At 34.1% G+C, this 26,332-nt stretch overlaps 1 protein-coding gene across 2 annotated transcripts in view; it reads left to right on the top strand.

Annotated features, from left to right (window-relative positions):
* Window positions 1-26,332, top strand: part of LOC111507743 (uncharacterized) — a 413,420-nt gene that overhangs the window by 371,705 nt on the left and 15,383 nt on the right. The window contains exons 3-10 of one of the 2 annotated variants that reach the window (XM_074182759.1): window positions 4,732-4,967; window positions 10,013-10,338; window positions 17,311-17,851; window positions 18,847-19,253; window positions 19,369-19,595; window positions 19,652-20,611; window positions 20,752-21,022; window positions 23,939-24,245. In XM_074182759.1, coding sequence (XP_074038860.1) covers window positions 4,732-4,967; window positions 10,013-10,338; window positions 17,311-17,851; window positions 18,847-19,253; window positions 19,369-19,595; window positions 19,652-20,611; window positions 20,752-21,022; window positions 23,939-24,245 — 3,275 coding nt within the window. Of the gene's footprint in view, window positions 1-4,731; window positions 4,968-9,973; window positions 10,339-17,310; window positions 17,852-18,846; window positions 19,254-19,368; window positions 19,596-19,651; window positions 20,612-20,751; window positions 21,023-23,938; window positions 24,246-26,332 lie in introns of both variants that reach the window. The other variant, XM_074182758.1, reaches the window with a different exon arrangement.

Raw genomic sequence — 26,332 nt, 5'->3', positions numbered from 1 at the left:
TTAGAAATCAATAGATCTAAGAATTCGGGTAATTTACTGAATGATCAATTAGAATTTAATAACTCCTCGTTACTAAATATTTTTTCAAATGTGGAAAGTGGGACATAAGCTCAAGTAATTTACTTCATTACAACTCAGGTAAAACTCATGTACTTGAAATGTGGGTACTTCAATATATAGAATATAGTTGCTAAAGACACGCCTGAAGAAGCCATTGTATGGCGAAACACATGTTGCCTTGTTGTGAAAATGTTTAGTGAAAATCTCACAATAAAGTGTTTTTGAATACGTTTGTTTTGGTTGCTTCGATCACGCATCTTATTTTGTTTGGGTTACTTTTTATTGGATGGATTTAGTTTAAGTCGTTCTATATTTCCGGTAGTAACTGCTCGTCTAAATAGTGTGGCATTTAAAATCTCACTGTCAAATAATATCATGTCATCTTGTTATTGAGAGCACGGAACTTTAATTATAAAACCTATGAACCCTGATGTGAAACTGTGTGTTATGTAGCTTTCCTGATACGAAATTATATTTCTAATTATAATTCTATACCAGGCCATTATACTTTTTCAATTAACATTGAATGCATTGACGTTCGTGGATAATAAAATTCATATATTTCATGTAGAACTAACATTCGTTTCACGAGGTGTGACTGAAAAATATTCAAATCTATTGAAAATACTTTTTCCACGCCAGATCAAATATACTGTCTCTCAACGCCAATTTTACTAAACATTTCAGCAACATCTTAAGATGACTAGGTCTGTCTTAGTCAAGAGACAGTATTTTTGTCCTAGTATGGGAAGTATTTTCCATAGATTCATCTCACGTCACGGGTTCCAAAATTCATTTATCAATCACCTCATTCAATAAACAATTTATTATATACAAATGGATTCTTCAGTATTACAAAGTATATTGTAATTATTCAAGATTATATCAGAAAAGAACAATATCTCTTTTGATATTTATACTAATGAAGAATATAACCCCAAAAATGCTTTCGGTTATAACTTATCGTTTAAACAAATGAAATGTTCTCAGTTCTTTTTGTTCAAGGCCATAATGAAAAAATATTAATCATTAATTTTTTTTCAGCAATTGAATAAGTACAAAACGTATTTTTTCATAAACTATAATTTTTACATGAAATGTTATTTGTGAAAATGATGTTAACAATATATTAATTTAGGACAATTTTCTAAACAAAAGCTTTAGGTGAACCAAAATTTCAGTTGTTTCATTCACATTTTCAATTTTGCAATGCTGATGATTGTTGGGAAAAGTGTTTTTCATTTTTCCAATGAAGCCTTTGAGCGATAGTTCCAAATCCTGGATTTTAAATTGTTAAATTATGCTGCAAAAATTTATCAATCAACATTTAATTGAAAAATTGTAGTAAATTTCTTTGGCGGATTTGTTCAGTCATGAATATAGATAATACCAGTGTTTTCTTCAATAGTCATAATCATAATCAACTTTCACATCGAAATTAAAATTTGAGATTCCACCCCTACAGTTCAGGAAGGTGAAACATTTTTAGGAATTTTTCCGCTCTTCTGCAGTTTTCGCCGACCTCTATCAATCTCAATCTTCAGTCTTAGAGGACGGGTTTTTGATAAAATAACTCTTGTAAACTAGACTATTATTTGGGAGCTCATGAAAAGCTGGAAATATAAAGAGAATTACTTCCGTTGGGCACATGAATTCGAATGAGATTTACTGTATGTACGTTTCCGATATGGAAAATCTGTACCTGCAGATGATGATTGTGGAACTGGATGTGGAGCATAGCAGGACTCTTCGGTTGGGAAATTCACTATTTGGCACTTTAATGTGTTTCGGAGTATGCGGCGAACATTACAATGGTATGTACTTGGGTCTTGCAATTGATTTTTCTCAGCATTGAAGAGGAATATCCCGGAATGTTTTTGATTTCAATTTTTTGCAACCTACTCATATTATTGTGTTCATTGAAGATGGAAGTATGAAAGATGAGAGTATGAGTTTTTCTTCAACCTGTACTGTAACGAAGTGTATGTGTTTGTACTAGGTTAGGTTCAAAATGAGTACAACTAAGTAATATAATACTATGTCACATATTTCGGAAGTTAGAGGTGTAGTCAGTGACTATTTATTTTATATTTCTCCAAGAGAATTCATTCCTGTTTCAACATCCTGAACGAATGAATCGTTCATAATTGTGCGAATAAGACAGTATTTGTGAATAATAAAATTATTTCAAACACAGAGGTTGGGGTGGGTTCTGTACAGTGCATTACTCAGTATTATATTTTCAAAATTTGTAAGCAGAAATTACTCCAGAGAATAATATCATAATAGTGTTACGTTTTTCCCGTGGATTCACCAATAATTAACTACACTGTACAATAATCAAAACTTAACTTTATTGCACTGTTAATACAAACAAACACTTCAACTAAAACTTCAACTAATATTCAAATGTCTATCACCTTATTGAGTCGCTCTGTACCGCACTGTCAGTTAAACTTAACTATCCGATATGCGAGTGGGTAGTGTTTATATATGGTAATCGAAGTAACTCGAAGCCGATGAGGAATTCGCTGAAGTCTATCGAAACGACGGGAAACTAGAATAATCGTGTAACGCCACACAACCCCTCTTCCTGAGATTGTTCGCCCCGAACAACATTCCAAGAGAAAACATCACGATCTTTTTCCTGCTAGCCGTACTTGGAGATCTTTTGTCATTCCGGACTGTCCATAAAGGAGTATCTGCCCGCTACCTTGTCAAGTCTGGTGGAAGTTATTCTCCTGGCAACTGGTAACTATTCAGAAATCAATCAAAAAATAATCTGTTAGTGTTGCTTTCTATCGGAAATCTAATCGAATACCTGGGGATATAAATGAAACTATCATTTTTTCCATTACCTGATCATATGAAAAGTTCAAACTGTGAAACATACAAGTGATAAGTGATAATCTGAATGTCTTCACATTTGTGAAATCACTGCGCGACACTCATCTTCAATCCCTTCATATCTTTTTCAGTTGCTGCTTATATTTTCAAAAAATTGTGATATAAGTACCTCAATACGTGATATAAGGAAAGGAGAAAGTTCATGAAGTTTGAATCATGAACGAACAAAGACGAATAGAATTTTGTGAAATTAGAAGTCAGTTATTTATTGGTAAAGAATCTTGAGGACTAGAGTGACGCAAATCACTCAATAAAACTCATGCAACATTCTAGAAGTCATGTGATGGAATTGGTCGATACTTGATGGAAATCCATAAAGTATTCAAGTGAAAATTCATTGCGAGATTTTCGCTGAATCGCTTAAAAAACCGCAAAATGTGTTTCGCTATACAATAGCTTCCTCATGCGTTTTCGTGTTCTCTTGTATAACTAAACACGTGCTTTTTTTGTAAACTATTCACTGAAAGTCTCACAATGAAATATCACTTAAATTCCAGAAATTGAATGTTTGGACTGAGCTTTCTTTATCGCTATAGAGGCTTATGCATCTTCAGGGCTCCTACATACAATTCAACTCACCAACATTTATTATTCATAAAAGCAATCACTAAACGTTTTGAAATGAATTGACTGGACTTACAGGAACCATATTTTAGGCCCATGTTTTATTGATGGTAACTTCAACTGTTGAAAATTTCTTGAATTTCTCAATATAACTGGGAATCCCACAATAAGCTACTTGAAGACGATGATTATTCACTTGAGGGTCATTTCAACTTCTAAAAGCACCTTTGTTGCACCTGTACGTCAGATTTCGAATGAAAATTTCACAGCAAAATTGTTTGGAAGACGATACCCAATGAAATGATTTACGAAATCACCTGATTCATCACTATTTGACTTTCATTTGTGAGAATATTCAAAATCCGAAATGTTTATCACATAGCTCAATTTCATATGATAAACCTGACACTAATTTTTTATTGAATTCTTCACAACAGCAAGTCGACTCTTGATTGCATTATGCAGATATATTTGTCACTGAATTTTTTAAAACTATTGTATCGTAAGTACGAAAGTCCTTGTGATTATTCTGAAATAACGTTGTGAGAGTGCTGGGGTGATGATGCCAAGATGTTTTTTTATTGTAGAATTGTCCCTAAGGGGAGGCGTTGAGCAATTTTCTGTTTTTCCCGATATCAGGCTGGTGACAGATTTTAGCTGGGAAACACTTTATAGCAAGAATTTATAGTACGTCTATCTAAAACAGACATCAATAATGGTAATGGTGATACTTATTGATATGAAGATTTTTTTTCGCGATAAGTACTCGTATCACCATCCACTCCGAAGATGTGATCATCGGAACTTGAGGTGAACTTGAGAGAAATAACGCTAACTTGACATGAAAACCCCAATAAAGTTTGCATAATATTTCTCAACAATAGGGTGGCAGTGGACTTTTGAGTTTGGTGTATCCAATAAGTCTGTCATCAAACTGGAACTCCTGGCTGTTAAATTTATCGTTGTTATTATAGGAGTCACTCATGGAATGATTATTTTCCCAACTCCCAAAATTCCTAGCAGAATTCATTCAATACATTTCCTCAAATTCCGAAGCTTCTATTGAAATCTGATCCACGAATAATAGTTTTTTCTTTAAACCAATTATATTACAGTCGAAAATTGAAGTTAAACTTACAACCATTATAATGAACTCCTATTGAAACACCAAAACTTCAACTGCTTCATCTTCATTTACAGGTCAGGACTACGTTTTCACGGGGCAGGCAGGCTCTCCATTTTATCCATTGCAGCGGAATCAAAATCAGTACATCAACCCTTCGGAGATCGTTCCATTTCAACAATCTCCCTTTCGAACCCTGGATTCACACTCGAGCTACCTACAATCGCGGGACCTCCAAACCTCGGACCTTCCAATACACCTGCAGAACACGCTTCCACAGTACAGAACGCCACGACCATCCCAAATATTGAACGTAAGTTTAATCTAAATATGCTATCTACACGAATTACTGAAATGAAGTCAACTTTCTGTACTATGATCTGTAGTAGTTGGGGCCCCCTGTGAGGGCCGCAACTTCTACAGACTGCTCATAATTTACAACGATTCATGTAGTTTTGTTGTACCAACAAAATGTGTATTATTTGTTCTACAGTTTCGGCTTGTAATATGTGTAAACTCATTTTCATTGAATGGATTGAATGGATCATTGAAAATAATACTTCACAATTTACACAACACTAACATTCAATTCTAACAGCTGTTTCGACACACTGTGTCATTTATTTCATTTATTTATTTATTTATTTACGGGCAAGTCTATTCAAAGTATAAATTACAATGTTAAATTATTAATAAAATAAAATCAAATAAGGTACTGAATTACAAATTCCAACTAAGAATAGCTTGAATGGGATAAATTTAAAGTTTGAAAGAGGTTAATTTTGGAGTATAAAACGACAAAAAACAATGAGTGACAATGAAACATATACTACCATAAAATATACACTAAAACATTAAAGCACAGTATTCCGTTATTAAGTTTTAAAATGATGAAAGGAGATGTTAAACATTTCAAGATCAACGTTACTATTGGCTAATCGTAAGATTTTTGGAATGCAGCTATTAAATGTGTGGTTCAAACGATAAAATGGTATGTAAAATGTTTGTTGCTGTCGAATTGAGCGGTTTTGAACATGTAGATAAATATTTTCTAAGAGTTTAGCTCAACTGAATTGGCCGTTAATAATATCGAAAAGTATTCAACGAAAGTCATTTTTTGTGGAGGAAAAAATCAGTTTTTTATCGACCTTTTTTTTTGAGTAATTGTTACCTTCCACAATCTGAAAAAATATAAAAATTATAATGGAGAACTTTATACAAGTGTAGAAGGGCAAACTTTTTAGTTTACCCCGATAAGTTACTGCGTAAAAATCAAAGTATTTTTCACAAAGAAAAATCTTCTATTTATCAGTAACTTGTCGTATTTCACAATTTTGCCTATCAAAAAAATTATTAAGAAATTATACTAATCTTTTACGTTTCGGAGGCCAAAATCTGCCTCCGTCTTCAGAAATGGATAAAAATTCGAATATATACGCAGTTATTCCTTTTTTTTGAGAGCTTATTTCTTTACTTCTTCGACAGATGTCAAAGAAGTTTTGAAATATGAAATGATGTCAATGTTGTTGATTGACAACTGAAATATTCGATGTAATACAAGGTACTCTCCGATATCAGTTTGTTGCCATTTCGCCACTATCCAAAGTTTTCTTCAAGATGGGTAGCCAAGTACGGTCTATTTCTAAGGAGCTATTCGAGATACAATTCTCTCCAGACATGAGAATATACGCTGATTCTTTTAGCTTACGTCTCTTAGAATGAGGCTCATTGGTAATCTTTCTTGTCCTATTCCATTCCACCCGATGTTCACCGTCTGATTTTAAAATGTGTTCTGATAATTTTGATCCTGTCAATTGTCTATTTTTTATATAATCTCGATGTTCATTCTCACGCACTTTCAATGGTCTTGAGGTTTCACCAATGTAACTTTTACCACAAGAACAAGGTATTTTATAAATACAATTTTTTGTTTTTTTCTTCAGTGTTGTTGGGTTTTGTATGTGTGAGTATAGATCTCAGTATATTTTTTGTTCTGAAAGTAGTTCTAACATCATATCTATTTCCAATTCGTCTTATTTTTTCAGATAGTCTTGGAATGTAAGGTATAACGTTAGTTGTAAAAGGTGTCGTTGGATGTTGAGTTGGTAATTGTTGAGTTGGATGTTGTTGAATTTGTGAAGCTGTTTGCATGTTCGTTTGGTTTTTAATTGACTCTTTATTTTCTATTGAATTTATCGTTGAATTTATGAAAGAATCTGGATAAGCGTTATCTTTCAAAACAGATTTAATTATTTAATTATCCAGATTCTTTCATAAATTCAACGAAAATAAAGAGTCAATTAAAAACCAAACGAACATACAAACAGCTTCACAAATTCAACATCGGATCTGGATTCTTTGATAAATGTATCTGCAGCACATAATCTGAAGTTGAACGCGAGTAAGTCCAGTGCATTGTTTTTCGGACCGAAGCTAAAACGTAATCTAGCCAGTACCTCAATCGACATCATTTGGGGTGGGGAAAAAATTCCCATGAAAAATGAAACAAAAAATCTCGGACTCTGATTAGACAATGAAATGAGGTTCACGAAACATGTCAATCAACTTTGCCGAGGTTCATATAATACACTCAAACAACTTTATCTAAGTAGACAATTCATGAGTTCCGCTCTGAAAATTCGTATGAAAGAATCTGGATAAGCGTTATCTTTCAAAACAGATTTAATTATTTAATTATCCAGATTCTTTCATAAATTCAACGAAAATAAAGAGTCAATTAAAAACCAAACGAACATACAAACAGCTTCACAAATTCAACATCGGATCTGGATTCTTTGATAAATGTATCTGCAGCACATAATCTGAAGTTGAACGCGAGTAAGTCCAGTGCATTGTTTTTCGGACCGAAGCTAAAACGTAATCTAGCCAGTACCTCAATCGACATCATTTGGGGTGGGGAAAAAATTCCCATGAAAAATGAAACAAAAAATCTCGGACTCTGATTAGACAATGAAATGAGGTTCACGAAACATGTCAATCAACTTTGCCGAGGTTCATATAATACACTCAAACAACTTTATCTAAGTAGACAATTCATGAGTTCCGCTCTGAAAATTCGTGTATGTGAATCATTCATTTTATCGAAACTGGCTTACTGTGACTACATTTATGGACCCGCTTCTTCTGAGTGTTGACAATAGTCAACTTCAAAAAATACAGAACTCTTGTATCAGACTTTCCTTCGGAATACGTAAATATGAGCACATAAGTCATAAATATCGGGAAATGCGAAAACTGAAATTTTTAGATATGAGAAAATTACATATATTAAATATGACTCATGAAGTACTGAAATATAGAACACCAACATATCTATATAACAAACTAATTAAAATAGGGAATCTGAGTTATTATAACACTCGTAACTCGGGGTTACTGGCAATGTACAAACATAAAACTTCCATTTTTCAGCGATCTTTCACGTATTACGCCTGTAAGTTCTATAATCCACTTCCCCATGATTACAGTACATATACTCTGATGAACTTCAAAAAAAAGTTGAAATCCCTATTATCAGCTCAATATGATTAACAAATGTCGAACTCTGCATCTACAAAACGGATAATGACCAGTCAATCACTTTATGTATTTAAGGTACTCATTAATTTGATAGATATCAGACAGCAAAATTATTCTACAATGTAATAGAATTATACTCATCGTAGATATTATAGCTGAGAAGATTAAAAAAATTTTAAATTAATATTGTATTTCCATAGTTAAGTTAAAAAACACCCACTGGTGACACTTCGCCACTTTATCTTTATCGAATACCTATTATTGGCATCTCTTTACATATGTGTCCAAAGATGAATAAAGACGATTTATTATTATTATTATAAGGGACCGAGGAGTAACCCCTGAGGAATACCAGAGGTTACTTTGAATAACGTGGAGTAGTGATAATTTGCCCTAACCACTTGAGTCCTATTCGTGAGATAACTACTAATCCATTCCAGTAGAACCCCACCTACATCATATCTGTTGAGCTTTTGGAGTAAGAGGTTATGGTTGACCCTGTCAAACGCCTTAAAGAAGTCATTATACAGTGAGTCAATCTGGCAGCCCTTCTCCAATGATTCCGACAAGAAGTGGGAATAGGTCATCTTCTGAGCAAGTTATCAGCACCTAGGTATATGATGCCATCTCCTTAAATAATAAAAGTTGCATTAAATACTAAAAGTTTCGTTAGTATGTTGAGAGAAGTATCAAGGGCATTTGGGAAACTACTTATATCAATCATCAATAATGTTATTAGTAATTTCCCAAATGCCTCTTGATACCTCTTTCTACCTACTAATGCAACTTTTAATATTTAAGGAGATGACATCATATACCAGAAGATGACACAGTAGGTCGAAACAACTGTTAGCATTAAATGTTGTATGAATTGTGTATAATTTGCTACCTTACTATGCTCAAGTAATTCCCACGGCAGCCTAACTTATAAAATAGAATCCAACAGACACTTGGTTTACTGCAACTAGACTCAAACTGAATGATGATAAAAGAGACGAGAATTGAGAAGATAAAACAATAATTTACCTGAGTCAGCCTGAAGTAAATAAGTAAAAAGTTCTTATAAAATAAAAGTCTAAACCTTATGAAACCAAAAATAACAATTGAAAATAACAAAGTCGTGTCCGATGTTTAACATGGGTCAAACTGAAAGTACATCAAAAGTACGCATGAATGAAAATAAAAACAGCTTGTAGAATGGGCGTATAAATGTATGTTACTTACCTCCTTCCCCAGATGAAAGGTTTGAAACTCAATATTCCGGAATGTATAAAATGAAATTGTGAACAGATATCATCATTGTCAGAAAATGAATAGAATGAAATGAAGAGAGTTTCGAATAATTTTGTATTGAAATTATAATAATTATCTTCTGTTTGCCAATTCATAAGAAAGCATAAAATTGCAAATCGTCCAGTATTCGGTTTTCACAAATAATAATAATAAACGACTTTATTGCTTACATACATAGAACAAAAAAAAAATACACATATGATATGAATTTGGCCCAAAGCAAAAGGCGAAGTTCAGTTTATAATATGATATAAAATCAGCTCATAAACTGTTCTTCAGTAGTGAATAGAGAATTAAAGTACGTATCAATTGAGTTATCACAATATATAACTTTTCATTTGAGAAAGAAAGATATTCAATAGGTGGCACAATATTTCCATTCTAGTCCCATTTGAAAGTAAAAAGGGAAGCACATTTTGCGTCAGCACATAAAGATATTTTGATGTTTACTCCATTTCTATTCCCTGTAAGCAACTATTATTTCAGTTCCAGGATGGAAACCTATACAACCAGTTCTCCTTTCAGGATCAGAATACGGGCCAAAGATCCACTCCTTCAGGATTCAGACAACTCCAAAACCTAAAACCCACTACCATCAGGCCAAACTACTCACATCTCTTCGCCAAAACACACAACAGAGATCCATCTCAAACAGAAACGTTTTTAGGGCAGATAACGCTGCAGAACCCCGCTAGAGAATCAGGACGTTTCGAGAATTTCAAGTCCACAAGAGGCTTTCCAGAAAAACAAAGAGTAGGGTCACCTGAAGGATTCAGAGAACCACTGGAAGATACCAGAGGAAACTCAATCCATTTTGGTAGCAATAACAGACCGGATTATTTGAACCACAGGTTGGTGACATTTATTTATATCTTATATTTCAATTGAAATGGATAACTTTCACCTCGATATGAGACAATACAAAAATTGTTTTTTTCCCAAGTTCATGAGTGAACATTTTTGTTGAACTATGTTGAGAATCAAAATTTCAAATTCGGAGTTTTGTTTCCAACAGCACTTTCAACCAGTTGCCAAAATAAGAACAAAATGGAAATTTTTGTCTTCACAAAATATATTCATTATAATAGGCGAAATGAAGAATGATGTTTTGTGTTAATTACTTTTTGAATTTGTGAATAACTTTCTATAAAAACGAATTTTTCTCAAATGTATGATCAATTCAACAATTTTCAAATGAGGAATCGACAAAATCCATATAATAACCAATAAAAAAGTCTGTGGATTAGATGAAACTAGACCTCAAAACTAGTGCATTAATCATCCAATATCACCACACTTATTTATACTAATTATTTCCTAACTAAATGAAAAAATAGAATGAAGATTTTAAACAATGTTTTTATTGAAAACTACTAAAAATTCTAATTTTCATGTTTTCATTCTTCTTCTTCATCGTCTTCTAGTTGCTGTAAAATTTCAAATTCCTCTTGTTCTCGTCTTCAACATTTGTTTCAGTTCTTTCAGGATTTCGTGGTCGAAACTACCGTCTTCATTGATATCACTCTGAGGTAAAGCGTTAAGACAAACTTATCCATTACACTGGAGAAAGCTAAAATCACTGCAACTCTGCTTCCGGCATCCATATCGCGAACCACAACCATTCTAAAGAGTGCAGAAGTTGTGTCACATCCACGTATTGGGTGATGAAACAATATGTGTTTTTTAGGACGAGGTTATTCATCGAAACTTTAGTGTATATTTCAGTGTTTACATTTCCTTTGCCAATTTTTTTGAAGAACATTTCTTGATGATGAGAAAGGGTGAGCCCAATTGAAATGTCAAGTGAATCATTATCTTCTCCTATTATAACAGAAGTTTTTTGACGTTCCGATTCATCAATAGCTGTTTTAATAATGAGAACATCCGCATCATCTCTGACCTGTTTTGTTGTGATATTAACAGCTTGTAAATTTTCAACAAGCATATTGATTGGCTTTTTTTATCAATTCGATTTGATAGAAATTTTTCTTGGGTGATAGGTACAAATAAGGTTTCGCCGGAACAAACTTTGTATGTTTTTAAAAGGACAGCAATTCTTCTCTACTACTTCATTTTTTATGTTTTCAATACAGTCTGAATATTCATGAAATGCAACAATAACTTCCGAACCATAATTCCTTTGTAAATAAACTACATATCAATCTATAATAATAGAAAAAGTGTCTTCTCTACTTCATACAACGCGATGCAGAAGAAATCCATCATCCATAATGAACGATGAATGTTATATTTTCATATAATGTCGATATCCTTGTTTTTCCCATGCAATCATTATATTGGATACAGGCTCAATTCATATTTGAGATATTCTTCAAATGGCTTGCTGACTGTTATTCTTTGGGAAAGTAATAATGGATCAACTGAAACTTCACAATCATTGATTTTGACAGATTGAAAGCGGTCATAAGCGGTTTATAATTTTATTTCATGAAATTATCAACCAGTGATCTTCGTCATATATTCATCAATAGTTCATAAACTTTATATGGCGTGTTTTTAATCGGGACTACAGGGGTTGACCACAAATGATACTCTAAATAACTAAACAATACGCGCGTTCCGCCCTCTATTTCGAAAATGGTTCAGGATATGAACAAATGTTTAAACAAAAGTTGTAGAGAATTCAATCCTCTACAATATTTCATTTCAAATATGAGTAGCATAAAACCCATAGGAAACGAGATATTCGCAGTAAATATGTTACTAATCGATTTTTTACCTTTGACCTTGGCATACCTGTAGTCGCGGACACTCTACTCTACTCTAAATAGGTTTCGAGTCAAGTTTAAGAGTGCCAAAATAAAGATTTACACAACTTTACAAGTGACCATCTTTTATTCCGAGATACTTGCCTTCATTTGAATAATATTCCTGGACTATATCTTCTTGTTTTCAACAAATGTATCCCAGATTATAGAAATTTGCCCGTCGCAATATGTTTTTATTCAAATTAATATTGATGTCCATAAAGTTTGATGTTACTCGTATCTTTTAGCTTTGGTTTTATTATTATTTCTCTATTTAGTATATTCTTGACATTTCATTTATTAATACATTTGTTTTAACTCTACATTCATTTCTGTTTCTCAACCTGGCAGTCATTTTGTTTTTAACCCATATCACTCAGTGTTCCCGAAGAATTAACACATAATTATTTTCTGGTATTTACTATGGATGTATTGTCGAGAGTCAAGAGACAACAGTTTTTTCCCAACTGGGTATCAGGTGTTTATTCTGTAGATATACTACAAGGGTATTGATTATCATTTCGTTAGAAATAGTGAACAAGTGTCAAAATCATAAATTCTAGCAAAGTATGAGATGATGAGAAATTTTCTTGAAGTACCTCTTGAACTCAAAGACAGCAGATAACTTGAATGAACAAAGCAAACACCGAACAATAGAATACGAAGTCATCTTGAGGAATTCATTACTATGGCAGTAGGAGTATAAATCATTCCTAGAAACACATAACAGTGAAATGATTTACATCGCCTGGAACTTTCACAATGAAACTTGGCGGAATACTATGGAGTATTCCAGATAGTGGGCTTTGAATTTTATGTAGGTATAAGTGAACTTCGATTCGGTTTCGGATCTGGACCAAAAGAATGCTAATATTACATTTTAGTTGCAATACGATTGATTTCAACTCACCTGGAAGACAATTCAATTCATGTATTTTATTCAGAGCCATAACAAAGGTCAGAGTTCCGTCCATACAAACTATGCATTGAAGATATTTCTACTCAATATGTTCCATAACATTTCGAAACAAAGATAATTAATTCATAGAGATCAAGCAACCAGAGAAAAGAAAATACTTTCGAGGATGTAACATAACTTCGAAGTATTATAGCGGAATGTGTTTTCAGTATGACTGTATGTTCACAATTAAACTAAGAATTGTCAGAGACGGGGACTGGAGTAAATGGTAAATGGAAATCAGCATTAAGTTATAATGTCTCATTTTTGGTACGTTAGAGAATTTCGAAATTCAGTATTTCGAGAAACCGATCATTCGAAATAAGACAAAACAGGTAACTTGAATTGTTTGTATTCTAGAATACAGATAGCTCTTCGCTTGGGTTTTACTATGAGATCGCAAATAAAAATAGCTCGAGTTCGATTAACTGATTTGTATAAATCCTTGCCAGAGAAGGATCCAACGTTGTTTAAACTTCCACAATAAAGAAATGACTTACCGTCCATAGAAATCAAGCAAAAAAAGTTGTCGTCCTTTCAATCGAGTCTGGTTTTCTAAAGACCACCTGTTTCATTGGTATCATGTCTTACTTCCATCCAAACTGACCGATAATTGTACCTCTCTTATTCTTACTTTATTAGTGTCTGATATTTTTTGTCACTATTTTACTTGATCTCGTGTAAAAAATTGAATAGTATTTTCTTCGAAACCTAAAGCAAATTCAAATCCAAGATAGAGTGGATGTAAAAATTGACATGCCCTACGCACATGATATTGAAAATCCCAAGCATTGGCCAAGGTCGTATCCAGAACCAACATCTTGTTGATCGCAAATGCTATATCATACTTAGGAAAACTTTTTTATAATAACAAGTGAAATGCACAAGTTTTGGGCTCGATTTGTGCCTCTATTATGTTATCAAGCTTCCACATCTTTGTCTCGACTTCCGATATCACATGCCGAACACACTTCTCTCATTTCTCCGCTGTGACTCTTTTCAAAGCCTCATCAAAAAGTACTTTGAGATCTGCAAATTTGAACGTGGTGTTATGATGAGCTACAAAATTCTTCACATCCGTCCATATTAACTCGATGGGACTGAGCTCGCAGTGGTATGGACTATATATTTTTGGTATTCAAGCTTGCGCTCCTTAACAGTTTTTAGTAGCTGTACTCTTAGAATTGAGTCTTCAAAGCTAATATTCTTTGATTGCAGCCAATTTTGGATTTCAACCTTCTTTGAAGACGTTGTCGGAATCTTCTCTAACCGTCGCGAACGATAAGGTTACTTTTTATATATTGAGATTGAGGCAGGTCTTAATATAAATATAAGTTTACTTGATGGATTTGTTAATCCGGTGGATAGTCTATCTAGAAAGACCCTCCTAGATGAGGTCACAGTTTCATCGACCCATACTTTAGGGGTAGTATGACCAGTATTAACCCAGGTTTCATCCATATAATAAATTGTTCTCTGTTGTTCCCTATAATATTTAATTTTGGTCAAATACTCTCTCCTCCATAACACAATTTCCTCTCTATCCAATAATAAACTATTGCGCCCTCGTTTTTTCCATACAAAATTCAAATGTTTCAATACTTTATGGAATGTTGACCGCTTAAAACTTGGCAATAAAACATCTTCATTTATTTCTGTGAGTACTTTGTCTATCGTGGGTATTTCATTTCTGAAAAAGTACTCATGCACTTTCCTCCTGATTGCATATTTATCAGCATCATCTATTGATTTTATAATGGTTTGTCGATTCTGATTTGTATTCGGTTTGGAAAATGTATGATTTTGTTTATATTCCCGTAAAACATTGTAAATCGAAGCGCAACACACTCCAATTTTATCGGAAATTTTCGATACGACTTCGTCGACAGTCGATGTCTCAATTTCTTCCATCTCTTTCTTGAACACATTTAAAATCACTTCTTTCATCTCAACACTAAAATATCTTTTTTTGGATCGTTTCCTGGCTGGACTCAGAGGATAGCTCTCAGTGTCATCAGCAGTGTCTGTATTGGACATCTTGGAAAACAATTTTAAACAATATACTATAACCCACGCCACACAAAAACGCAAACGACTGATTACAACCCTGTGCTGGTACCGAACTCGTACCAAGAAGGCGAATTCACCAATGAACGCTGCCCTTTCCATCTGACACTAGGCGATCACGTGAACATCATGCACGCTTCAGTTTTGTTTTGTTTTACTCTATCTTGGATTTGGATAGACTTTATATGTTCTGAAAAGTATACCTCTTTCAATTAAACAAGATTCCTATGGCTGAGATTGAATCAAATGAGCATATGAATTTCTTTACGTACCGTCATCGTGACATGAGTAGAACTGTCTCTTCCGATGATACAAAGTCGTAATGTTATGAATGAAATAAGTGTTTCATCTTGTCATGTAACCAAAAAAGATGCTGAACATGAGATGCTGAACATGAGAATGAAATATTTTGGCTTTCTACTTCTGTATTAAAATAATTCAGGGATCATATAAACATAGTTGTTTGGAAAGTACTCTTTCTTTCTTAATGTCTCCTTAAAATATACCCATTCCAATTTAATCATGGGGATGATACTTTGAGTGAACTCTTAAATAGTAACTCTTCCATATACTGTATTTTGCAGCGTTTCCTATGAATGATATCTGGTCCAATTCAATGACGAATGTTTGGAAGTACAAACTGATTAAGAAAGAGTGTATTTCGCATAATATAATGCTAATATGGAAATGGTTGTTTCAAGAGTGTTTTTTTTTCCAGTAATCTTCCTGAATAATTTCATATTATATTATATTATATTATATTATATTATATTATATTATATTATATTATATTATATTATATTATATTATATTATATTATATAATATTATATTATATTATATTATATTATATTATATTATATTATATTATATTATATTATATAATATTATTTTATATTATATTATATAATATTATATTATATTATATAATATCATATTATATTATATTATATATTTTTCAATATATTTCCCATTCAAACCAGTAAGATATCACATAGTCAAGAAAAGAGATTCTTCGTTTTTCCAACAGTGGTTCCCATATATTCCTACTTCTAATTATCTGTAGGATATAACATTCTCTCTCTCGTAAATCTGATAAACAACCAGAAAGGAAGCTATTCAACTCGAATATCATGCAACCAAACTATCTGTGATGCACTACAATATATTGATGTAGTCAGGGAAAAGAGATTCTTCGTTTTTCCAACATTGGTTCCCATGTATTCCTTTTGCTAATTATCTGTAGGATATAACATTCATTCTCTCGTAGATCTGATAAACTACCAGAAAGGAAGCTATTCAACTCGAATATCATGCAACCAAACTATCTGTGATGCACTACAATATATTGATGTAGTCAAGGAAAAGAGCTTCTTTGTTTTTCCAACATTGGTTCCCATATATTCCTTTTGCTAATTATCTGTGGGATATAACATTCATTCTCTCGTAGATCTGATAAACTACCTGAAAGGAAGCTATTCAACTCGAATATCATGCAACCAAACTATCTGTGATGCACTACAATATATTGTCAACCAGTCGAAAGAGATGACACTCTGTATTGTAACTTTTTCTGACATTATTGTACTCCGAAAATTTCACTGTGTCATCGTCATTCATTCAAAATATATCTGTACTTGAAAATTATGTGTTTAGGAAAAAATATTTGTTGAAACGTGAAACTCATTCGTAAAATTAGAGCACTCACTGCATTTGTACACCAAAAATTACTCATTTAATAATCTCCTGCATATAGTTTCTATATATAGTTTTTCATAATAGCTGATATTGCTGTCCCTTCAATTATATTTGAAATTTCTACGAAATAACACACTTGGTTCCATACTATTACAACACATAAATAATACATTATATTTTGGAATTAAAACAGTTAGTTTGTAAGATGGAACTTTGGGAGACTAAAAAGTAAATTTTCGAAAATTACTGAAAAAACATACCTATTCGAGTACTAATGGTATTGCAAAACATTTTTTCGGAACCAAAGTTTTAATATGATTTCGTTTTTTACAGAACCAGAATAGTTGCACCAGCCTCTAGCAAAAGGACGGGCAAGTCTCAAGTGAGAAACTATTTCGTCAATACTAACGGAGACGTTTCAAGTCCCACAAAGCAACCTGCGAAACCCAAATCAGATTCAAGCTCGAGCTCATCGCTAGGACAGTCATTAGCTTTCAACTTTGATAAAAACAAAAAAAGCTTCATCCCCAAAAGAGAAAAGGCCGGGGACTTAGAACCACTTTTGGAAGAGCCACTCAAATACGACTTCGGTACCAACAACGATGATGAAGTGGAGGTAATCAAGTCACCTCATGAAACTTCAAATATTGGGAAAAGCTCAGTTGTCAATGCTACCGAGCCTACTCATGACAATTACGAATACGTCGAAGTGGATACCCAAGAACCCTTCGATAGTACCGAGTACTACTCTGATGAAATTTATGAATCTCATGAGAACAATAAATCGGATGGTAGTCTAGAAAACGATATTCACAGTAGCGATTACAACGATGAAGAAGATGATGAAGAACATCACGAACTGCACGAAAAGCAGGTGAGGCAAATATTATATTTCTGAAAGTTTCCCTATCCATCCTCCTTCTTGGCTTCGCACGGAAAGTATCGTCATATGTCAGTCACTTACCACAAAACATTCATTAATTATACCGAGTGTCCTAAAAGTCTCAGTACGGGCTTATATTTCCGAAGTTGATGAAGATGGAAAAACGAAATTTTAGCAATTACATATGTATGAAGAAGTCTACTTCTTTACGCATTTAAAACGTATATACCCGTGCAGGGAATGCACCAGGGGGCTGCACCCAGCTTAACTCAATTGTTTGAGAACTTTTATGGAGGAATACAACTGAGTGAAAATAAGGGTGTTTCTTTTTAATATTACATCGACAAATCACACGTTCATTGAACAGCCTGTATATTTTCAGTTATTTTTGAAAGATACTTTTCATCACTTTCTACAATTTTCATTTGAAACATTTCAAATAGGTGAGCAAGTATCTTCCCCCAACCATCATTGATACACTCTATGTATCTTGATGTATGTATATATATCTCTGACCTCTGCATCAAAACAAATCCTCAAAGAATTGATGACATGTAGTCATGATATCAAAATTGAAGTCACAATTCTGTACAGTAAAAATATACATATTTTCAGTCCTTTTTAATTAACATGGTTGCTCGACCTATCTATATAGATAATGCTCATTTGTCAGTAATTCATACGCAAAGTTGTACAAATCAAGCAAACAGAAATGAATATTGGTATCGAATTGACTACAAATACAAAATTTCAATCAGGTTTCTTTTAATCGGTATGAGGTAATTTGCTCAGTATTGTGTCAAACTACACAATACTGAGCAATTATTTCACCAAGCATTTTCAGAGATTTTGAGAAAAAACCTGAGAAAAGTTCACATTCTTAGGTGCATTATTTTTTGCCTCAAATTTTTCACATATACCATCTGCATCCCTTTGTGAAATATCTGCGTGTTAACAATATTTCTATATTATTAATATTCGTTCAGGTTGAACAACTCAAAGGAAATATAACGAGTAACACATCTGGAAGTTCTTCCACGACCACCTCAACAAAACCAATTACAACGAACAAAGCAAATTTCCAGTCAGCTTCGGATAAAACGAAATCAGACAAAGAAGAGGTAGTCACTCCATTTAGTATACCTGTTATACACGACGAGCATGTAGCAAACTACGAAGACTTAGGTGAAGAACCAGAACTAGTAACTTCAGTGGTAACCAGTAAAACTGTGATTAACAACACCATCATAGCTTCTGCTACTACTAGTCCAGCTGTTACAGAATCATTGAAAACGGCCACAGAATCTTCGGGTATGAGACAAGTAGAAAATTCAACAGACACCTGGGTTGTTATAGCTTCAGTTCAAACTAGCCGGAGTGTTTCCGGAGCACGGTGAGTATTCAAATCGGAAAATGTTTCATCAGTGAAACTATTTCAAAGTGACAAAAATTTTCTGAACATCGAATGTATTCAAAAAAATTATGAAAAATCTTATTGAATTTCACAGCTACCTTCCATCTTCAATAGTAGAACAAGATGTTAGAGTGAAGCTCCTCAATGAACACTCTCAAGAACATGATGATGATGAAACCACGCAGAACTATTCGGAAGAAGAAGATACAACCGAAGAAGAAACTACAACTGTTAGTTCTACAAAACCTAAAACATCGACGGAAAGTCTAACCGACAAATTGGATAGGGCCCAATCTGATTTGTCTACCGGTTTGCTAACAGGTATTTCTCTCATATAAATCAAGTTTTCTTAATTTTTCTTTTATGTTTTGTTACAGGAGGGTTGGGCAACAATATTGCTGTTATCAAAGAGAGTCCGGAAAAAATAGATATGTCCACTATGGAAGATATAAAACTCACAACTTCTACAACTAAAGCACCCTATCCACAAGTGAATATTCGAAAATATTCTCCTAGCAACCGTAGAACAACCACAAGACGACCAAGGCCCCAACCTAAAAACAAGAAACCTTTCAACGTCAATCAGCCTCAAGGAGACCAACCAAACAAAAAAATGACTGAAGTAACATTGACGTCACTTTTACCACCAGGATATAAACTGAATGCAAGTGATGACAAGAGTTCGAAGTTATTGGACGAAATTCTGAATAGAGTCAAAAATAAAAAAGTTGAAGAAACGAGTGATGGAAAAACCACAACTGAGATCAGCAAATCAACAGATGTGAAAGTGGACGATATTTCTAAATTTCTACCACCGGGTTATAAACCACAAAATGAGCAAGAAAAATCAACCGAAAGTAGTTCTCTGAAGAATACTAAATCCGACGATATATCCAAGTTTCTGCCACCAGGATACAAACCATCATCTACTGAAGAAAAAACCACTGAGGGAAGCTTATCAAAGATCACTAAAGCTGACGATATTTCTAAATTTTTGCCACCTGGTTATAAATTACCCAAATCAGATGAAAAAACTACAGAAAGTAGTAGTTTTCTCAAGAATACCAAATCTGATGACATATCCAAATTTCTTCCACCCGGTTACAAGCTATCAAAGACTGAGAAAACTACTGAAAGTAGCATATTCAAAAACACTAAAGCCGATGATATATCTAAATTCCTACCACCAGGTTACAGAGTGCCCAAATATAAGAGTACAACGGAAAGTGGTTTATCAAAGAACACGAAAGCGGATGACGTGTCCAAGTTTTTACCTCCAGGATACAAACTGTCAAGCAGTACGACATTGAAACCGATTGAGCAGGATGCTTTACAAGGTAAAAAATGATTTCATAGTCGTTCAAATCTCATTTTTTATTCATATACAGTTCAAATTATATTTTTGATCATCGCTGAGAAACTTAGAATATGAAATGTATTTTCATATACCAGTTCTTGATAGATTTTAATTTATCAGGTATCAAAGTTCAACCAGTAGATTTATCAGCATTTTTGCCACCTGGATTCAAACCTTCCCAGGAAGACAACACATCGAACGTTGCTGATATTTCTGCTTCAGTTTCGTCAACCACAAAAAAACCTGTTGCGTCGAATGGAGGTAAAGTTGTGTTTCCATCTCGACCAGGCGGTGGCGTCAGAAAGTCAGCTACAAGAACGACTCCAAAAAGCCACATTGAAGAATCTGCTAGGAATACACCACCTTCCATTCATAAAGGATGGCCTTCGAGGTAAGTGGTCTAAAAAAGACAAGGCAATTGAGAAATACCTCTGAGTTCCTAAAATGTAAGTTTCCACATGGAGATTTTTTCCAAATGACAATTTATCCATCGAAAATGCATTTCAATCCCTTACTGTGAGATGTCATACCAGAACTGCATATCTCTTCTCGACGCGCGTTTCACCAACCAAGTTGGCGGGAGCAAGATCCCTTCTCTGATGAAACGCAAAACCACCTCCACTGGAAACGAAACGTAACTAATTTTTTATACAAAGTGTCAATTTTAAAACTTACAATGGGCTATATCTCACGAACGAAAGCTGATATCGAAAAATGCTTGAAACTGTTTCTAGGATAGTAAGGGAGAACTAAAGTAACATGAAAGAGAACTCACCCCCATCAACCCTCTAGGCCCCACCCACCAAAACTCAAAAGGTTTGAATTGCAAACCCCTACTTGTGATACATCATTGAAAAGACTATAAAAATGCTATCCAATGGTATAAATAATAATTCTACAGGGTGAAGCAATAATTGTGACTCTATTGTTTACAAAACAACGGAACCCACTTTGAACATTCACTTAATTGACATTTTTAATAAATTTGTAGTTCAATGAAAACCTAATTAAATATTCCATTTAAGCCAAAGTGTTTTGGTGGGTGGGGCCTAGGGGGTTGATGGGGGTGAGTTGTCTTTCATGTCACTTTATTCCCCCTTACTATTCTAGAAACAGTTTCGAGCAGTTTTCGATATCACCTTTCGTTCGTGAGATATAGCCCATTGTAAGTTTTGAAATAGTTCTAAATATAACTGGTAATCTTTATTTCATTGCCTTCATGTCTATATTTGATACCTATTGATAATATTTAAGTTTTCATACTTGTAAAATATAAGTTTCTACGAACTTTAGTAAATGAAAAATATTAGAAAACTGTAGAATAGATTCCTATTTATAATTTTTATATATTTTGCTTAACTAAAATTTAAACTACCAAATAAAATTTGAAATTTCATTTACTCATAAAATATAATAAAGACAGAATGAAATGAAATATCACACTACTCATTTATATTCTGAACTCGGCCTCTAAGTAGCGCCACCTCGTCCGTACAACTCCTACAGTAAAAAGTCACCTACCGGACTAACGTAAAACATTGTATTTCACTAGTTCGGACTTCCATTGTCTATTATATAAAATGATTTGAAATCCCTGAAACAAGTAAAAAGAATAATTAAAAAAGAATAGTTGAAAATAAAAATTATATTAAGCAACAATAAACCTGAAATGAAATGATAGTAAAATAACCTACAAGTAAAAATATAATAATTGAATAAATAAAAATTAAAGGAATGCAAAAAGAAAATAATAAAAATAAAAAAGTGTAGAGATTCCAAGTCACGTTAGTTCACGACGTTTCGATTGTTGGTATCTACAATCGTCTTCGGGTGATGACTGGACTGATTCCTCCGAGAGATGACTATTTTATAGGTCGTTGAAATACTTTCACTTTCTCTACTTTCCATTTTCCGCTTCACTGATTCCGTGAGAGATGACCGATTTGGCGGGAGTTGGTCATTTCTCGTTTGATGATGGGTTTCCATATGTTTCGTATATCTACGCTGGCCTGGCTGAATACGTTGTTGGACAACATGTATGCGGCTTCCTTAAATTTTCTCCTGAACCAATGTTCCTCAATGTGCAAGATCTCAGCTTGGGACCACTCGATGTTATGTTGATGGGTCCAAACATGGTCTGCTATTCCTGATTTGCTGGTTTCTCCTCGCTGTGTGTGCTTCTTGTGCTCGGCAATGCGAATATTCAATGGCCTCTTAGTTTCACCAATATAGGATTTTCCGCACTCAAAGGGTATCCGGTAAATGCAATTCTTGGAATCGCAGTCCGCGTTTGGGGGCCTGGTTTTCGTGAGGCTGCTACGGATAGTGTTACCGGATCTGAAACAGGTTCTAATGTTGTACTTGGAACCAATTCTTCTTATCCTCTCCGATAATCCTCTGATGTAGGGAAGTGCAAGCACTGGTTGTGACGGCTTCTCTTCCTTGCGAGGCTCCTGCTGTCTTTTGGCCAAAGTCTTTTCTACCATCGCTTTGGAGTATCCATTCCGCTGAAGATCATTAAAAGTGATCAGCTGCAAGAGAAAGATGACAGTCATCACCCGAAGACGATTGTAGATACCAACAATCGAAACGTCGTGAACTAACGTGACTTGGAATCTCTACACTTTTTTATTTTTATTATTTTCTTTTTGCATTCCTTTAATTTTTATTTATTCAATTATTATATTTTTACTTGTAGGTTATTTTACTATCATTTCATTTCAGGTTTATTGTTGCTTAATATAATTGTTATTTTCAACTATTCTTTTTTAATTATTCTTTTTACTTGTTTCAGGGATTTTAAATCATTTTATATAATAGACAATGGAAGTCCGAACTAGTGAAATTCATCACGAAACATTGTCAATCACCTTCAAACAAACGTAAAACATTGTGGAAGGACGGTAGTCTGTTGGTCAAGGTGAGTAGTTCTTTGGTACGGTTGTTCGAGCCCGACCTTCAGACAATCTTTAAACCCGGGCCAGAGTTGTTGTTCGTAAGGGGCGACAGCTGGTTATCTAAAAAACAGATTATCAACAGATTTTTTTAATATGTGTTCGGTTAGGTTAGGTTAGGTTAGGAATCACACGTTAAAAGGTAAGACCTCGTTAGTCTTTAGCTCGCACAAGTTTCTTCGTATGGGGACGACAGCTGATTAACGGAAAAACAGATTTCAAACAGATTTTTTCAAACAGATTTGTTGCAGTTAAATAACCTTCTCGTAGAGAAGTATGCAAGAGGTGTCGTCACTACCTTGTTCCGTGATCATTTCGAAAGACCTAACTAAATCATGAATTTTTTTCTGCAGAGCGACAACCGAATTCACTGGCTGGCCTACCCCATCCACAACTCCCATTTCGATAGAGAAACTCTTGGAAGCTGCTAAGGCGGCAACTTCAAGTACATCTCGTACTATCGAAACCACCATTGCTACATCCACGACTACCACTACGACTACAACCACGACACCAAAACCAACGACGCCAGGGGTGTGTACGAACGAATGCGATTTGGCAGCAACCATCAAATTGGTGGGAGGAGTAAAGTGGGCCCCTGAGTTGTTGGACAGAAATACCAAGGAATGGCAAGTACTTGCAAATGAAGTCGAAACACAGGTAAGAAAAGCGATGATTTTAGAAGATATTTATTTTTCGAATTATACAGGGTGTAACTGAATAAGTGTAAAACATTTAAAGAGGTGATTCCTCATCGAAAAAAAGATAGGATCTTTCATATAAAGAAACTTCATTGGAGCATCCCTTGTTAAGATACAGTCCCTTAAAGGGGGTACATAAAATTTGTATAGAAATTTTTTTCATAAGCACTGAAAAAGTTACAATATTGAAATTAACCTGACGTTTTGTACTACCAAAAAGACACTCAGCCAGTAATTTATTTGGTTTACCTCATGGTTGTAAGGGGTGGAAAACGCAACCCCTAAAATTTATTTCCGATGTAACTTTTTGTTTTATTATTTGTTTACCATTTAAAAATTTATTTCCGATAGCCTGTGACTCGTATAAGGTATATCTTAATATGCTCTATGCAGACTTGCAATCTGTAATGGAAATATATCTTTGTTTTCATGTTGTTTGTTGACCTGTTCAGTAATGTTTCGTATCATAGATTTTGGTACCTCACAGTTGATTTAGGGCCAATACAAGGAGATGATGCGTGTCTAGCATTCTCGTTAAGTTTTTCGTTGCTCGTAGTTCCCGAGTATCTAGAAACCAAGTGTGGAATTAATCTGTTTCGGTCTCCATATTATGGGGCTACTGGATACACCTCTATGCAAGATGTGTGAACAGGAAGATGAAACTGTCAGACATGTCCTATGCGAGTTTCCGGAGTTATCGTCAATAAAAGAGTGTGTGTTCGGCGAGTCTTGGCCTACACCTGCCGATATAAAGGAGATGTATCCCAGTGACCTGTCGATCTTTCTGGAAAGGACAGGATGGACGATGACTTAGGAGAACAACTCTTCGGGAGGATGTACAATGGGTCACATGTGGCCTAAGTGCTATGGGCCTACACTCACCCTCCCTACTCTACAGATACAGAATCTGTTGTGGTTCTCAAGTTTATTTAGTCTCGAAGTCAATCTTGAGTTCGTCAGTGCCTTGACTGCAGCCTGGCTGTCTGTGAAAATATGAATCCACTCATTTTATTGAGACCTCAAATTGATATTCCTTATACACTGCAAGATTGCATATACTTTCGTCTAAAAGACGGGTGTGTATTGACCGAGCAGATAGCTGAAATGTAAATTTATTCACACACAGTAAATTCCAGCGCCCGTCCCATATTCGTTTTTCGACCGAGGTTTGATAAGCAGAATTTAGAACCTGTCTTAAAAGTAATCTATTGAGACATGTCCTGAGTCCGTATTTTTGTTCAGGCGTAGGAAAAGTATTCTCAATAGGAGTTTATGCAGAGCATATTTTAGAAATGAATGTTCATTCTATCAGGGTTAGTATAACCATAATTTTTTGAACCAACTTTCTCGTTATAATTCAGCATAATCTACTATTGCACCATTTTGCTGCCGCATGGATTGAAGTTTGATACTCCCATAACTGAAACTTCATCCTAAGCTCTGGATATCCTTTTTTTTCATAAACATATATTCATTTGTTTGAAAGTGGAAAAAACATATATACGTTATATCATCTAGGTATGGCGTGGAGATATCTAAAATTTTGCAAATCTTATTTAAATTGATGGTGGTATATTTTTAGGAGAGATTCATTTTTGGGAAGATTTTTGGCTTTCTACTTCTCCATCTTTATACAAAAAAAAAGTGTGAATCTTCCAAAGAAATAAAGTAATCAAATGATTTCAGAAATTAATTATTCACAAAGATATGTAGATTATGCAAAGAAATACATAATATAGTATATGATACACACCCATAGTATATTTCATTAGTTCGGACTTCCATTATCTAATATGATATAAATTAATTTAAAATCCTTGAAAGAATCTATGAAAATTAAAAAGATTAGCTAAAAAATAACTATTATATCAAGCAAAACAACTGAAATTACAATGAAATAAAATACAAGCGACAAATAAAAATTGAACTAATAACAAGAAATGAAAATTAAAAATTATTTACAAGCCAAGTTGCTTTACGACGTTGCGATTGTTAGTATCCACAATCGTCTTCGAGTGATTACTGGACTTATTTCTCCGAGATCTA

Source organism: Leptinotarsa decemlineata, unplaced genomic scaffold (genome assembly GCF_025532065.1).
Source record: "Leptinotarsa decemlineata unplaced genomic scaffold, Ldec_3_MD MMD2_tig00026328_RagTag_RagTag, whole genome shotgun sequence".
Lineage (NCBI taxonomy): Eukaryota > Metazoa > Arthropoda > Insecta > Coleoptera > Chrysomelidae > Leptinotarsa > Leptinotarsa decemlineata.
This window is presented reverse-complemented; position numbering and strand designations above follow the sequence as displayed.